The sequence below is a fragment of the Nothoprocta perdicaria genome, unplaced genomic scaffold (assembly GCF_003342845.1).
Source record: "Nothoprocta perdicaria isolate Ctin4 unplaced genomic scaffold, notPer1 scaffold_136, whole genome shotgun sequence".
Lineage (NCBI taxonomy): Eukaryota > Metazoa > Chordata > Aves > Tinamiformes > Tinamidae > Nothoprocta > Nothoprocta perdicaria.
In genome coordinates this window covers 1,702,123-1,719,986 of record NW_020454494.1, presented here as the reverse complement: position 1 = coordinate 1,719,986, position 17,864 = coordinate 1,702,123, and the positions used below count along the sequence as shown (strand labels likewise).

General features: G+C 34.1%; 1 protein-coding gene across 1 annotated transcript in view; it reads left to right on the top strand.

The window, feature by feature from the left end:
- CSMD1 (CUB and Sushi multiple domains 1) overlaps positions 1–17,864 on the top strand; it is a 471,181-nt gene that overhangs the window by 385,124 nt on the left and 68,193 nt on the right. The window contains exons 41-45 of the mRNA XM_026033888.1: positions 5,037–5,214; positions 8,161–8,306; positions 9,641–9,721; positions 9,890–10,003; positions 14,415–14,603. Of these exons, the coding sequence (XP_025889673.1) occupies positions 5,037–5,214; positions 8,161–8,306; positions 9,641–9,721; positions 9,890–10,003; positions 14,415–14,603 (708 nt within the window). The remainder of the gene's footprint in view (positions 1–5,036; positions 5,215–8,160; positions 8,307–9,640; positions 9,722–9,889; positions 10,004–14,414; positions 14,604–17,864) is intronic.

The following is a 17,864-nucleotide window of genomic DNA, read 5'->3' as shown; positions in this document are numbered from 1 at the left end:
GTTCTGTTAAATGATTGATAATTTTAAACATGCAATGAAGGTAGAATGATATGAGTACACAAATTTATATCCTAGGATGATTTGGTTTTGTATCRGTGTTTTGCTGTCTTCTGATATAGTTTAAGTAGAACAGATAAATAATAATCTATTTATGTAGAAAAGCTTTAATGCTTGAAAAATGCATGTGTKCTTTCCATGTGAAAATGATACCCATTCAACTGTTGGGAAAAAACAGACACTTTATATTAAACATTCAAAAACTAAGCCTGTTGTCGAACATTTTGGAATTTTTTTAAAGTCTTTTTAACATTTTAATTCTTATGCTAACGTTTTATGCCCTCCTGTGTCTGATGAATACAGGAGGGTATGATGAATGGTATCTTGGATCACTGTTTTGCATTGATATTTAGGTTGCTTTTGCTCTTGGTAAGACACTGGGAATCTGTAGGTAGTTCTGCAGTTAACTTTGTGACATTATAAATTTAAAGCTAGATTTTAAAGGCAGAAAAAAACCCTTAAAAAAATCCTCTTTTTTTTTTTTAGAAAAACACCTATACAATCAAATTACTTGTATTTAATGTATAATTTGATTTCAGAGTAATATATAATATTCCCAAATAATGATATTAATACATCACCAAATAGAATAGCAGCCTTGTATTCATTTTTATCCCTTACCATTTTGCTAAAGAAACTTGTTTCTTAAAGCAGTATTGTGTACATGTAGATGAAAAGAGTAATTTAGATTTTAGGGCACATATTAATATTTTCTGTCTGATTTCTTGGCTTAAACAAGAATAAGGAAGTACTTGTTCRATTTGAATTGCCATTCAGGAAAAGTAATTTTTAGTTCCTACTGCTGCTAAGATATTCATTATTTCTATCTTCTGTCCCTCTGCCCACAGTTTTAATTCAGTATTTTTACCTGTATTTCCCAACTCAGAGAAGTAAATTCTCTGGTGTGTACATTTATCCTGGCTCTTTTGCATRTGAGCATGACCTGCCACCACCTACACACCAGCATCCACATGACAAAGTTGCACACAGCTGAGGTCTGAATGCATGCATCTCTATTTGTCTGAAGTTGCATGATTTTTTTAATATTGAGTGGGTTTCTTAGTGTGCTGACTGAGAAAGCAGAGTAGTTTCAGTCTCTTATTCCACCAAAGTAGCCCTTTTCTCACTTTGTAGAGTATTTACTTCTCTACATTTAAGCTGGATCTGTCACAGCAGAAAAAAACCAATATTGCATATAAATGACCTGTTGTTGCAGTAAGGAATGCAAATGGAATAGGGCATTAGTAGCTTTTGACCCTTGGAATTTGGCAGTAGGTTTGAGAGGGAAATCAATACAAGAATGAAATGACCTTTGTAGCTATGGCTAGTCTTCTTACAAACCATAAATCAAAACCTTTCTACAGAGTATTCGACATATTTCAGAAAGCTGAGAGAAATATGAGATCTGGTAGTGGCTCATACATGGAAATTAACACTTCAGAGGAAAAAATCAATGCAATGGCAATGCAGTTGTCACAAGGAAGTGTGGTGATGATAACTTATAAATGATTTACAAAAGAAAGACAATTAATAACTTTGTGTGAGAATCCTTTGAGGGTTCTTGTTTTTGCATTGATGTCAAAATAATATGGTTAAGAATTTGATGAACCAAAGTTACACAGTAGGTTGCTTGAATCCCCACCAATTTGTTACACTCAACATCTTTTTTATGGGGATCATGCCATACATGCAAAGCAAAGAATTCATAGGTAGTCCAGTTAAAATCTTAACAGTGTAATCAGAAAGTTAGACTGTCTAACAGTCACAGTGATCCTAATGCAGTTCAGATTAGATATGCTTAGACTGATATGCACCCAAACTTTCCGGTACATATATATATACTACCTTTCTCTGGCGKTATGCTCACTCTTCAACTGCCCCTGGATCTTTAGGTTGATGACCTGAATTTGGGGATGGGTACAGCAAGTTCATTCTACACAGAATTTCTGCTTGTTATCAATCTTCTAGTCAGGGGAATATATAGAAGACTATTAAATATTGCAGTACACAGTTGCACAAAGCTAAGCAAAAGATAAAATGAAAAAATAAATAGTTACCTGGTCATTAGATAATTGCTGTCACAAGTTGAAAGCAAAGGTCCAATCTGACAGGGAAAGTCCAATCTAAGCCTGACATGTCCTGTGACCTATGTTGTTAGTTTAATAGAAAATCTGTGTCCGYTTACTAGAAATGGTACCACGGTATTAACATGCCACAAAGTTGAGGCATGTTACTGRCTTTTCATTCTCTCACATCTTTCCTGTTGTGTATTCCGTGACATTCTTTCTAGTTTCTCATATGTACTAGGGGATCTATGAAAGTGAAGTCTTACTCAAAAATATAAAGCAATATATTGTGTTTGTCTACATTAAAAATTTGTCTCGCATACTCTGTTTGTAAGGTTTTAGACACTTGATATGCTGTTACTATATTTTTATATCTTAGTTAAGAAGATAAATTCAGTATGAATTTCAGATTTAAATCATAGGATGAAAATAAGAGACCTGGTTTTGGGGGGAGGGGGGGGAGTGAAGATGAAATCAATGAGACCAGGTAGTACTTTTTATAAGCACAGGAACCAAAGGAGACAAGACCTTTCCAAGCTAGTTGTAGAAATTTGGCTCATTATGTAAAAGGTATGCAGTGATTTGTTTTTGTTTTGTTTCTTTTCCTGATGAGCACCATCAGGACAGCAGTAGGTAGGAAAAACAAACAAATAAAAACCTAATACCTGATAATAATGTTGGAAGCTTGCCCCTTGAAGAATTCCTGGTGGAATCCTGTATCTGTCATGAAAACAAATTTGGGGAATTATCTGACTGCAAGAGAGAAAATGTGGGTGTCTGTGATGTTTATCTGCCAAAAGCAAGATGAATTCAAATTCTCTTGTCCTGCCCCAGCAGAACTGTATGCAAATTGTTTGTTTGTTTGTTTGTTTTACTGTAATTTGAAACTTTTTCGTWTTTCTTGAGCTTTTCCTTTTATTATCATTACTTTCTGTAATTATAAGCACAGTGAGTGCCACCTAAAGCATTGTGGCTTGAGCATTAGAATTTTGTTTTTCATCTGAGTCATCTGAGAAGAGATTTGTGGCATATGGCTGTCCTGAATCTAATAGGTCATTCAGTTGCCTGCCTTGAGCTAGGAGACCAGCCCTCATTACAGCAAGTTAGATGTGTGTTTTTTTTTTTTCTGCTGTCTAAAGGCAATACTGCTAGATGAATCTTTAAAGATGTTTACTGTTTTTACATGAACAATGTTATTTATCCCTGCGGTTAGTATGTGCTTATACTATATAATCTTAGTGCATCTGTGAAACAGCATGTAGCACCAGAAAACGTATTGAACTATAGCTTTAAAAATGTATTTTAAAAGTGAGAAGACTTGATAATACACTTTTTGATTTCTAAATCATGTGTTTCTTCATGTCTGTCCTTCACAATGAGACACAATGAGACACAATGAGACACAATAACTTCATTAATATTAGAATATTTACTCAAACTAAAGTTATTTCTGTCTTGTTTGGAATATAGCTTATTATTTCTATTTAATTTTTTGTTGATTGTCCGTTCCAAAGATCTTTGGGGAGAGATATCAGCTGTGTGTATTGCCTTATCTGTTACATTACTGTTATCTGTGACACTTTATTGATCTGTCCTGGATAACAGTGGTCAGGCTGCCTCAACTGAGATGCAAACAACGTGCGTTCTTTGTGGAGAGTYAGAGAATGAAAGCAGAATTAAAAAGAAAATGTCATGGACAACATTAATCCATTAATTTGAAATACAATAAACTTAAAAGTATATTTAAGTATCAAGCCTCAGTCAGAAAAAAAATCCTGCTTCTGGAACTTAAAATAGTTTCTGCTAATGACTCAATCAATTTTGGGGAATATATTTCTATGTAGTTAGTATACTTGTCAAACAGTTTTAATTTCAAACACTGAATACTATGGAAGAAACAGGGCAGATTTTTAGACTCCACAGTCTGTTCCTGCATACATGTAGAGGATGAGAGAGCAGTGAAAATGTACTCACATTTTCATCATTGAATTGCCAGAGCTGATTGATAAACATTGCCAGTTGCCCTTGGTGTGTATTTGCAATCAGGAATTAGCCAGATAAWATCCATTCTTCTTTTCCTTAAGACTCTATTCTTTGTTGAACACTAAAAGGACCATAGAAGTGGATTCAGATCTGTTCTAACATGGGGAGACTTTCTGAGCGTCATACTAGCTAGTGATAGCTGGGTGAAGTGTGATAGATAGGTGAAGAGAGAAAAGTGGCGAAAGCCTCTTTAGCCTGTCCAGTACATCTAGAGGCTCTCTCTGAACAAAAGGTTCTGCTCACCAGATGATTGCTGTGCCCCGAAGCGTAGCAGCTCTAAACCTTCAAACAGGAAATGTGACGTCATTTTTTCCTTTTTTAATGTCCCTTCTTTCTTTTCTGTTCCTTTTCTGTAACTTTGTAACTTTGTGGTAAAAGCTGATGAGAAAAGTTCCCGAGTTAAACTGAGCCCAAAGATACTATTAAGGTCTCATTTTTCTGTTAGTTTGCTCTAATGACCATATGTCTTATCTAGTCACATCCATGTTTATATCTTAGTTGCACATTATTACACATTCTTTACTGTTGAATTAATCAAATGCCTTTTCATGGCATTGATTTGCCTACAAATTTCATTCAGCAAGGACATGCTAATTTATGCCTCTATAATCACTTGTCAAAATGAAGAATCAACATAAAAAGTGCAACTTAAGTACTGTTAAATATAGCTAAAAACTCTTGTAGATAAAGTATATATGGTAGTGGTGGTTGTATGGAAGTACACTCTGCCTTTCCTTAAGAATTGCCTCTAGTTTAATCTTGAAGATTTAGATTAGCTTGTCTGTGGAGCTTTTGAAAATGGAGAGCATTTTGGTATATTTTTTTCATGAAGCAATATAGTTCCCTGATTTTTTTCATTTTTATTTTCAGCTCCTTGTGGCTATAATGTAACTGCTCAGAATGGTACAGTTTATTCTCCAGGATTTCCAGATGAATACCCAAATTCCAAGGATTGTACTTGGTTAATTACTGTACCTCCAGGCCACGGAATTTATATCAACTTCACCTTACTCCAAACTGAACCTGTGAATGACTATATTGCAGTTTGGTATGTATTAAAAAACCATGTGTTTTTTAACCATGTGTGTGGGGGGGAGGTTCTGATTGATTTGCCATAATCTCAGTTTCACAAATAAGCTTTTGCTTAGTGTTATCTTTTATAATGCAATTTCGATTCTAATAAACAGCATACATGTGTAGATGAGGCACTTAGGAGCCATCATGGTGGTGATGGTTTTATATTTGGACTTTATGGTCTTGAAGGTCTTTTCCAGCCATAATGATTCTCTGATTAATAGAACAATTTTTACTCATATATTGATGAATATATGTATTCACACATAATTCACATATAATGTATTCACATATATAATTATATACTGATGAATATTATTTGACACTACTTGAACCCTTAAGAGCTTTTTTTTTTCCTTAAAAATTCTCTGAAACTCAAAATTATTCAGCATTCAGATGTGATTTAAGCTTCTTGCAGTGTTCAGGAAAATACAAGTTCTAAGTGGCCTGCATTTTCCAAATGAGATCATGAACCCTAGCTCTAGACATAGATGTACTATAACAGTCTGTAGTATGTTCAATTATATGTTCCATTAAATTATGCAGCAATATGTTAGATGTGGAAAAACTTTTGTGTATCATGAAGGCTTATTCTAAAATCTTAATATGATTGATAGCCATAGCTTCCTATTACAACGACTATATTTCTCAAGCCATAAGTTTAGTTGATTCATGCATCTTGCAGCTGTTTAATTTTTGTATGCTCTATTTTCCCAGCCTTTTTTTTTTTTTTTTTTTTTTTTCCCCCCAAAGCCCTCCTTGATTTTATACCCTTTTCTGGAAGAAGAGGTCTCAAGATTGTCTAAATTCTTGTGTCAAATACTGAAGAGCAAACATAGATGGTTATATCTCTGATGCATTGCACACCTTTTCATCTATTGTTAACCCAAGTACTTATGCCATATAGTATGCATAGTGGCTTTTCTCTTTAATGTACTATGGATAATCTTGAAAAAAAAAAAGCTGTTTTGCACAAAATACAGAACACAGCATACTCTTGTGAGAGGTCATCTTCCAAGTAAACTATCATTTCTCTATCGCTCCCTAGAGTAAGATTTTTACAGACAGCAACACTGAAGTCCATATAATCCATACAGGGACAGTTCAGGCAGTTTGTAAGTGTTGGTGTTTATGCCCTGTAGCTTGACTGCACGAGATATTTCTGTTATCATTAAATTCAGCTCTGAAATGAATCACAGTTTGTCCTCCTTGACATTAGTTAAATAAAAAGGGGCCTTCRCTGGTAAAGATCTAGCTGGATCAGTGACATTTCTTTTTTTGGCCTATGTAAATAAATCTTAAAATCATGTCAACTTTTTGAACTTGTTAGGCTGAAGTACATGCTGAATTTTGGATTTGTTACATTATTTCTTTTTTTTTTTTTTTTTTAAAGAAGTGTTTTACTGCTTATTTCTCTCAGTTCCTGATTGTCCATGAAGTACACTTTTTTTTCAGTGTACTTTCTGAGCTATCAATGCAAGGTATTTCCTGAAATCACTGTGAGGAGGCTCTTTAGTGTGATGTTGTTTGTCATTCTCATTCTTTTATATGTCATTCACTTCAGCATGAAAGAATAATATGGAATTGTTATGGAATCATTATAGCTTTGGTTTTGTTGTTGCCTTTTTTTTTTTTCTCTTTTTTTCCTCTCGGGAATCAGATTTTTAAAATGAAAAGAAAAAGAAAATTATTAGGTCCAATATTAATTATTTGAACTACTGTTTTGCAAGGTAGTTAGGAGAGGAAAGTATAATTTTTATGTCAAGTAAGCTATTTTTTTTTCATATTGTCACCAATATTAGAATAGAAATTAATAGTCTAGATAACCATGACAAATTGTACAAGATAAGGATAAATTATTTAAATTATGTATTAACAAAAACAAGTAACATATGCAAGTTATTTAAGTGTCATATTCTCTTTTAAAACTTTCAGCAGACTACTGCATTTTTCTTTTTGTGATAGGAGATTATTTTGATCAGTTTGGGATAGACAATCAATTAATGCTTGGCTTTTTAGCATAAGACTGATGAGAACAAGTATCTCCAAGTTAAAGACAGTGAAAGGTCTGAAGCTGAATGCTTTTGGAGTGCTTCTATATAATCTCTAGAGTACAAAGCACAAAAAGTATTTAATTCATTTAGATTTAGTAGGTTTCACATACAGGAAGACTACAGATAAGCATTGCAGAGGTTAAGAGTTCTTCAATTATAAAAGCAGTGTGGTAGTTTTTTATTATTATTACTATTACTATTATGCCTATTAAGAGCTGAAATTATGATACTGAAAATAAAATCAGCCCGATGTTGCTGAAGTATGTATCTTTGGGTTGTCTGTCCTACTGTTGAGAAATATAGAACATTATTTCTTTCTTTTTTGCTTTTTCTTCCTTTTTTTTTTTTGTTTTTTTTTTGTTTTGTTTCTTTGAATTTATATAGGAGGAACAATCTTTTTCAACCTGTTCACACCTGCATTAATAATAAGAAAACTCTTACAGGATCTGTATCAAAAATATTAGAAATATTTTGATAACACAAGATTTTCTAGATACATTTTCTATTAGCTGTTGGTTATACATCAGTTTTGACAGGAACAAACAGAGAAAGCTTCAGATGCTATAACCTCATCCAATATTTATTTTTTAATATCCAATATTTATTAATATCCAATATTTAATATCCAATATTTATTTTTAAGCTATTACAAAGTTCTCTTGGGCTTGAAAAAATAGTAAACTTTCAAGTTACAATATTCTGTGTTGAAAGAAATACAAATAGAGTAACATTTTTATCATTGATTAGAAAATTTTAATGAAAATTTCACATGTTCTCTAGAAAAAAAAAGACTTAAAAAAAMCTTAAAAGTTATTTAAGTGCTAATATATTTGTTCTTTAGCTAATGTATATATTTTCCTTCATAGGGATGGTCCTGACCATAATTCACCTCAGCTTGGAGTTTTCAGTGGGAACACAGCTCTGGAAACAGCATATAGTTCCTCCAATCAAGTCCTCCTTAAATTTCACAGTGATTTTTCAACTGGAGGATTCTTTGTTCTCAATTTTCATGGTCAGTTTGCATTATATCAAAATAGAATTATCTCAATTACAGAATTAAAATATTTCTTAACTTTGTGATATACTTGATGATCTAAAATAAATTTACCAGAATTAATGAATTTGCTACTTATTAAAATGACAATATAAGTTATTTTTAAAGCAGTATATTAAAAGTATCTTTAGAACATTCATTTGTATCTTTGAATAAACCACATTTTTCTTCATATTAGTCATTACTATCTAATACTATGTTTTTATTTTTTGTATTATTTCGTCCCACTTACTAGTCAATTTTCTTCTATCCTTTCGTAGTAAAATTTTTCGCCAGCTGATCAGTCCTAAGAGTAATAGTCAGAAAGGTGGATTGGATGGTTGGGCACCCATTTTAAAGTCCAGCAGAGGACTTTGATATTCAAAGTGTTACAGGAATATGCAAACAATGKTTTTACTAATAATGATTAGATGTGTACTTTGTATATACATAATAGGAATGTTCTACATGTATATATGAATAAAAGTAGGTAGGAAAATACATGCTTTCACCTCCCTCACCTTTGGAATTCTGCATGGATTTAAGAGATCTGCATGGATCTTTTCTCTTTGTGCAGCTGCTTTCAAGTGTTGAATTCAGCTCATGTGGAACACATGGGGTGATTCCCAGTATAATTTACTTCRTGTTTCTTTAAGTCCTCAAAGTCGACAAGTGGATATGACTATAAGGTTATCAGGATAGATTATGTTCTTGGTTTTCTTGTGATCCTTCTTTGTGGAAGGGACAATTTTGTACTGTATGTACTCTCTGATTGCAGTCTGATGTATTTATTTTGTTTTCCAGAAATGCCTTCTTCGTCTATCATAGGCATTCTAACTTAATTCGTAGACGTAAAATCGGCTAAGTATTCCGATAGACTAGTTATGGACATGCCAATTATTTTCCAGGTTACCATCCTTAAAAGACTATTCATAGTTTGTTAAAACATTTGACAAAATTGAGAGTGGAGAGGGGATTTTATTTAAAGGAATTGGTAAAAAATCATTACCAGGTACTACAGAGGCACTCATATGAAACCACATCCTTGTAGCTGCACAGACCTTCTCATTAGCTTTGCAACTCCACCCAATGCTACAATGGATTTATATTTATAATAAATATGTTAATATGGTAGAGATAATATGTAGTATTATGAGAAAAGTTGTGAATATTACTGATACATTTAACTTAAGGGCCAAACTCCTAGTTTTGGTGTAGCTATGATACTTTGGCAAGTGTGAATGAGAAGTGAATTTTTGGAAATTCAGTCTTAACACATCACTACTTAATATTATTTTCATTTAACTTTGCAGCTTATCAACTGAAGAAGTGCCAGCCACCACCTGTAGTTCCCCATGCAGATTTGTTTACTGAAGATGATGACTTTGAAATAGGTGATAAAATAGTACTTTTTTTTTTTCTGCTTCCACTTGAAATCTAATAAAACTAAACTATTATTCCGTACATCCTCCTTCTGATATATTGATATACTTTTGTTTGAACATTTTTTTTCCATTTTAACTTTTTAAGAGTTTTTGTTTTTTTGTGAATAACTTTTTCAGGAGATTTTGTCAAGTACAAGTGCCATCCTGGTTTCACCCTTGTTGGACAAGATCTATTAACCTGCAAATTGAATTCACAGTTGCAGTTTGAAGGATCCACACCATCTTGTGAAGGTAAATACACATTTCTGTGGATTGTCGTTTATTATCGTTATGCATCCTCCTTTATCTTCCTATATATTATTCATCACATTTGCGGCATTGTATTTTCATCAATAAKAAAGTGATGAAAAGTTCGCAAGGTTTCTTCAATATCTAAAAGATGCAGACATTTTCAAAGTGATCCTTAAAATTTTAGCACAGGCATTCAATGTTCAACTTACAGACATTGAGTTTCTATCTTAATTCTTAAGGAATAAATTCTTAAGGAATAAATTCTTAAGGAATAGTTTCATTTAACTACATAATTATTGAAATATTGATTTTTAAAATTCAATAAGATGATTTAGCCTTGTTTCATATTTACCAAAGATTTTTTTTCAGTCCAGAAGAATTTCAAATATAAATACTTAAATTTACATTCAAATTAAATAATAAATTATTGTTATTGGTTTCACTCTCATATAGTAGCATGCAAGGCCAATACACATAAAAAATATAAAATATTTGTGCAAATGTGTAAATAAAATAGRACTAAAGATCTTTCAACTATCCCTATGTTAGTTATAATGAAAATAATTAAATGTAAAAAAAAAAAATGAGAAATTTAATGCGAGTAGTATTTAGGAGTGCTTTCATACACAACTTGTCATCTTCCTGAAAAACAAGTGTATAACCAATTCAGCCCTCCAAATCATGTTCTTCCAAAAAAAAAAAAAAAAAAAAAAAAAAGCACCCTGGTAATTGTTCTTTAATTTAGTTCATTAATGTGGATGGCAAAAAAACCATAAATGTTGAAAAATTATCAAGAAGGTATCTGTTGACATATAATTTCATAGAGTTGTTTGATCAATGCTATATTGGCTATAAAATAATATAGTCAAAGTGTATTAAGTGTACTGCAAATAGAGCTTTAAATTTTGAATTAACAGAAATAACAATTATTTAACTCTTGTCCATTTCAATAAACTGGGGAATTCTTGTAGAAACAACAGAGGCATGGGGAGGTTCTCATCTGTYAAGCACTGGAGATAGCTGTTATCCATGCAGTTCACAGAATCACAGAATGGTTGGAAGGGACCTCTAGAGATCATCTAGTCCAACCTTCATGCTCAAGCAGGGACACCTAGAGCATGTAAATCAAGTGCATTAAGTATACTTAATGCACTTAAGCTGCTTTCTCAGACCCTAACACAATGTTTGAARGGGAGAAAGAAGTATTTCTTAATTTTGTTATAATTACTAATTTTAAACTAATTTAATTTAATTAAACTCATTTCAAATAAGTCCCTTTAARTGGAGGATTCTAGTATATCCATGGCTGAATACCTAAGCTAGAAAGATATCTGCAACTTGAGGATGATAATGAAACATCCAGAGAAATGACTTCTTCTTGAAAGAACATTTTTCTCAAGATAGCAGAGCGCTGCTTGCTGTGCAGTACTTAAGCATATGTATTGAAGATTCATCTAGTTGTTTCAGTATGTGTTAAGGGATAACAAGTGAAGTAAACCAATGAACCATGAGAACAGCATCTTCATATTTTTTATGTATTTATTCAATTGTAATTGTAGTGAACATGTGACTGATTTAACTGATATTTTTAATGTCAAAATATTGGCATTAAATAGTGCCAAGATATTCTTTTATTTCATAATGCTCTCTCTCTTTTGAAGAGCTTAGAAGCCAATTAACTCTTAGAAATAAATATATGTAACTGAATGATATTCCTTATAAAATAAACATAGATGAAAATAATTTTAAAATTCCTTTGAATCACTGAAAAACAAAAGGAAGAGAAAATATTTATCTTAGCTATACAGGTCATATCATTATAAGAGTCAAAATTCATGTGATTATTTACTTTTATATACCTAAATATATATTAAAATATATATTAAAAAATCAGTTTTTCTGTTATCTTTTAAAATGTGTGTGTGTATACATACATATATATATATATATAAAAAACACATTATACATATACATATATATATATATATATAAAAAAAACACCCACTGGATACATACTGGATACTGTCTGCTGTCTTCCTGTGCTTATACTCTTCTGTTACAACATATTTTATCTTTCCTTTTTTGCCATTAAGGAGAAAATAGGAAATTAAAATATGAGTGTGTTTCATTTTAGATTAACAAGTAAAAGAATGTATTGTCATTAAATGTGTGAAATGTATTCACAGAAAAAAGCTTTATGTGAAAACTCCAAATATAATTTGACTGTAGACATTTCAAGAGACAATCCCTGAGTTAAAATTTTCAAAAAGTGGAAAAAATATATTATTTCAGATGTCCCATGAGGTTTACCTCCTTTAGACACTATTTGTGCCCTCCAAAATGGCTATAACTCTTGGCTTGCTGCATCTGGTGCTGTCAGATGAAAGGAGAGAGAGAATGAGAGAAATGCATGACAAGGAAAAATTGCTTGCTGAATTTTTCCCACACCTTATTTTTCGTGCTTGTTGATATATTTTCACTTGCATCTCTCCTTTTTATGTGCTAACATTTTTCCCTATGACTAATTTTTTTTTTTTTTTTAGTTGGTCAAGAGGAGGGACAAWGAGAGAAAGAGTTTCTAAAAATCTGTCCTGCATTTGCTGTCATGATAATGATACATATTCYCCAGGTTATACCCTGACAAAGAAAATATTACAAGAAAAAGAATAGTAAATAGTTCTTACCGGTTTATGCTTTTCCCCCTTATGATATAATCAGAYGAGGTATTGGGGAAGTAATTTCTATGTGGGCTATAAGATATTATAAAAAAAAATATGAAAAATCACCTAAATTTATTATGGCAAATTCCAAGCATGAATTAGACCCAGAGAACTTTTTGAGCATCAAGAAAATAATTGTTGTGATTTTTAATTTCTTTTTCTAAATATTGTTTTCATCAAGAAAATGGTAGTCCACAGAAAATGAGTTTGTAAGTTAGATTTGAAACACAAATCTTCCACATTTCAGCATAACATTTTTATAATAATTTAATACACTAGGATAGTGAAGGACATATTGATGAGAATCGTATTGTCCAGGTCAAGCACATAGACTTTCTCTTACCTTATACTCAGTTCAAATACTCTAGAGAGAAAACTCTACCTAGATKAGGTATGGACGGATAAGAATATGCCAAGTTATTAAAGCTAGGGTCTGTACTTTGCAGGAAAGTGATAGATAATTTTTATGTGACTTAGTTGACAGGGTTCTTATTTTATTTGCATTGTTGCTTCTGATGGAGAGTTCAGATTTTTCCTGAATGGGTGGGAAAGAAGGTAAAGACTGAAAATCTTTTGTAAAATGTAGTAACTTTCTCTACCAGTGTGCTTAATTTCTCTTAGAGGAAAATCAAATATTAAATTTATTGTCCAAATTCTGCATCAGAATTTTTGTTGGCTAGAAGTGAACKGAAATTTCCCTCCATGGCTGAAGTTTGTAGCAGGCCAACTGGAAGTGATGTCTGTTTTTTTTATGTTTCCATCTGTGTTTTTATCTGAAACATATTTCTTCCCCTTGCCATTTTTTTACTCTATTATTATGTTATTTACCTTCTCATATCCTCTAATTAATGCAAGTACTTGAGTACTGTGTCAGTCAGTTTTCAGGAATGTATTCCTATGAAGGTATATTTGTGGTCTGTGAATTTCTTTTTTTCAAAAAGAAATGCAYGTTTCACCAAATTATTGAGAAAAAATAGCAGACATGAAGATATCATTCTTGTATGAGAGACAAAATACTAAAGAAAAACAGTTACCACAGCATTCAGGATATAAATTTTATAGCATTTAAGCATAGTACAATCATTGTCATCTGAGATAGGATATCTATCAATGAATACCATGTGAAAGTCCTTTTTATATATTTAAAGTTTAGAGCTTAAGTAACTGGGACACAATTGCTGAGAGGATCTCACTTAGATGACATTCACTATTCTGTAGCCCTGAAARTCCTTTGTCTACACAAAATGCATTTTTTTTTTTAATTTCTGTGTCATGCACAGATAACGGATTTGATTCTTACAAAAGTGTTSCAGAACTCAAGTAGAAAAGAGCAATAAAATTTCCAAATAAAAAGTTTAATGAGGACTTTCCTCTCACAGATGTTAATGATCATGCCAGCATGTGTGGTGCAGTTCTTGGCTAGAAGCTCTTCAGGCTGTGATACATTTCTAGATTAATGTTATAATAGTTATTCTGTTTTGTAAGTACAGGATTTATAAAACTGGTTCTGAGTTTGTTTGTGCTAAAGGGAATTTTACTGTTGAATCCATTTAGAATACAATTTTAATGTGTCTGAATTTGGAAATTGATCCCTAAGTATTTTAACCACTGAAAAACAGTATTACATTGTATTAGGGAAGGAAAAAAAGATCTCATTACTATTCTTGTTGTACTTCTTGTGTCCTTCTTAGCACAATGTCCAGCAAATGAAGTCCGTACAGAATCATCAGGAGTGATCCTAAGTCCAGGTTACCCAGGCACCTACCCCAATTCGCAAACCTGCTCCTGGACTATAAAGGTTGAACCAGGATTTAACATCTCCATCTATGTAGAAATGTTTCAAAGTGAAAAGCAGTTTGATGAACTGGAGGTATTTGATGGTAAGAAAGATTTAAATTATATCTAATCACAAAGAACAAAAATAAAGGGAGGCTTTGTTTCCAGATGTTGTTTTTGGCACCGTCCCTCACAACATCCTCCTGAGCAAGCTTACAAAGGTGTGGGATAGATGAGTGGATGGTGAGGTGGATTAGGAATTGACTCCATGGGAGGGCTCAGAGTGTGGTAATCGGTGGCCTGAAGTCCAGTTAGAGGCCTGTAATTAGCGGTATCCCCCAGTGGTCAGTCCTCGGTTCGGTCCTGTTCAACTTATTCGTTAATGACCTGGATGAAGGGCTGGAGTGCTCCCTCAGCAAGTGTGCTGATGATACCAAACCGGGAGGAGTAGCTGATAGCCCTGAGGACTGTGCTGCCATCCAGAGGAACCTGGACAGAYTGGACAAATGGACGGTGAGAAATCTCATGAAGTTCAGGAAGGGCAAGTGCAGGGTCCTGCACTTGGGGAGGAATAACCCTGCACACCAGTACAGATTAGGGGTGGACCAGCTGGAGAGCAGCCTCGCAGAGAGGGACCTGGGCGTCATGGTGGATGACAAGATGACCATGATGCAGCAGTGTGCCCTGGTGGCCAAGAAGGCCAACGGGATCCTGGGGTGCATTAGGAAGTGCGTCTCCAGCAGGTCGAGGGAGGTGATCATCTCCCTCTACTCAGCCCTGGTGAGGCCACATCTGGAGTACTGCGTCCAGTTCTGGGCTCCCCAGTACACGAGGGATGTGTTGCTGCTGGAGAGAGTCCAGTGCAGGACTACAAGGATGATCAGGGGCCTGGAACATAYGCCCTGTGAGCAAACATCTGAAACATCTGCCCTATGAGCCTTCTTGACAGTGAGGGTGACAGAGCCCTGGAACAGGCTGCCCAGAGAGGTTGTGGAGTCTCCTTCTCCGGAGATCTTTAAAACCCGCTTGTATGCAGCCCTATGCCATGTGCTSTGGATGACCCTGCATGTGCAGGGGGGTTGGACAAGATGACCTCTGGAGGTCCCTTCCAACYTTAAGCATTCTATAATTCTATGATTTAATAATCAGAGAATCACAGAATAGTTGGAAGGGACCTCTGGTGCTCATCTGGTCCAGTTGCTCTGCTCAGACAGGACCACCTACAGCTGCTTGCCCAGGACCCTGTCCACATGGCTTTTGGTTATCTCCAGGGATAAAGATTCCTCAGCCTCTCTGGGAAACCTACCTTCAATGTAAAAGTTTCTCCTTTMCTCATGTTCAGACAGAACTTCCTGTGTTTCARTTTATGCCCACTGCTCCTTGTCCTATCAGTGGGCCTTACTGAGGAGGGTCTGGCTTTGTCTTCCTTATATCTTCCCTCAAGACATTTGACAAAATTCCCCCAAGAATTCCCTCTTCCAAGATAAGTAGTCCATCCAGCAGATGCCCAGCCCCCTTAATAATCTTAATAGCCTTTTACTAGGCTCACTGCAGTAGCTCCACCTCTCTGGTGAACCAACAAGCCCAGAACTGGGTACCGTACTCCAGATGCAGCCTCACAAGTGTGGAGTAGAGGTCACCTCTCTTGACCTGCTGGCAATACTCTGCCTGATGCGGTCCTGGGTGTCATTTGTCTCCTTTTCCTCAAGGGATAGGTTGAATCAATTTGATTCACAATTCAGTGGTACATCTGAAATCTACAGAGTAGTCCAAGATTATGATTATTTTGCCTTAAATCTAAGTCTGCTGGTGAACAGTTTTACAAATATGCTCAAGAGAAAGAATCTGCTTAATTACTTTTGGCTTTGTTAGATGAGGAGCAGCAGAGGCAAGAGCTTTCCTATGAAAATCATGCTGTGTTTCTATTTCTTGGGAATAAATGGAAGAGTCTAAATGTGCTGTTTTGTAATGAGTCATTTCTGGTGTAGGAATTCTATTTTTAAAGAAATATTATTTGTTTATTAATACAATTCATGCAATTACTTGAGCCCCAAAAGTCAAAAATGGGGTACTCCACCTACTTCCCCCATAGCACAGCAGAACCAATGCTGTATCTTACTTGAATATACCCATATTGAAGAACTGGCCATCAGTTTTGGGAAGATGAGCAGGAAAATCTTCATTAACCAAGGATATATGATAACTGTGATAGAATTGATTAATACCTGTTGTGGGAGTTTCATAACACAAAAATTATTAAATGGTCATATGTTTTTAAGTGTCTTGCTCTAAGTTTCTTTTTTTTTTAAGTCATGGGACTTATAATATCTGAATTTATAATTCTTTTTTTCTACTGTTTTATAACAGCTCTGAAGAAAACAGTATTTTGCATTCTTTTAAAAATGCAGATTTTCAGATTTTTTTTTTTTWAATTTATAATCATATATGTTAGTCAGTGACAGGTCTGTAAAGGTAATAGTCTGAAAAATCTATTAGATTTGTCTTTTACTTTATTTTCTATTTAACTTCAAGACAATATGCAGTGTGCCAGCAACTTTTCTAATGGTCTGATCACTTTGTTTTCTTTTGAAAAATTCTGGTTTAGACTGCTTAATGGTCCCGATGAAGACTTTTATTTCTTTCTTACGCATTTAAACTCAATGAAACCAGAGTATCAATAACAGATAAAAGGAAAGAATTAACATAGTCATTTGAAGGGTCTTTTTATGACATAWAAATCACATTCTGACAAATTCATCTCTAGTCCAGCTCCACTGAAGCCATTTTTTCTACCACCTACCAGCAGACTAAAATGAGAATGATAATGACATGTTTATAGCCACTCAAAGCAGTGCCATGTAGAGATTCATCAGCTAACTCTCAACAAGTTGATATTTAAACATGGCACAGTGCAGTGCCTTGCCGAGATACTTGTTTGCGTCCCTGTGGCCACATTAGCRATGTGCTCTGCTAGGTTAATCGGTTCTACATCTCAGCATGATGTGTTAGTTGGGGCAGAAGGCAGTGCTGATGTGGCTTATTCTCTCTCCAGCAATGGCTATAACTCAGACTAACTCATTCAAAGCTGGGTCAAGTATTTTTCTCTTCTGTTGCATAGCACAGTAAATGCATAAATCGTAGGGAGCTAGGAACTTACGTGGCCCAAACTGGCATAGCTTCTTGTAAGTGAGAAGAATTGCTCTGGTCTGTACCAGGTAAGTATCTGTTCTCAAACAAATGTTTAGCTAGAAAATTTTAATGGTTGACCAGGTAATTTTATAGAAACAGTATTGCTAAAGCACAAGACTCAGATGACTTTACAGTGCAATCAGTAAAGGTAGCCTGCATGAAGTGGGAACAATAAT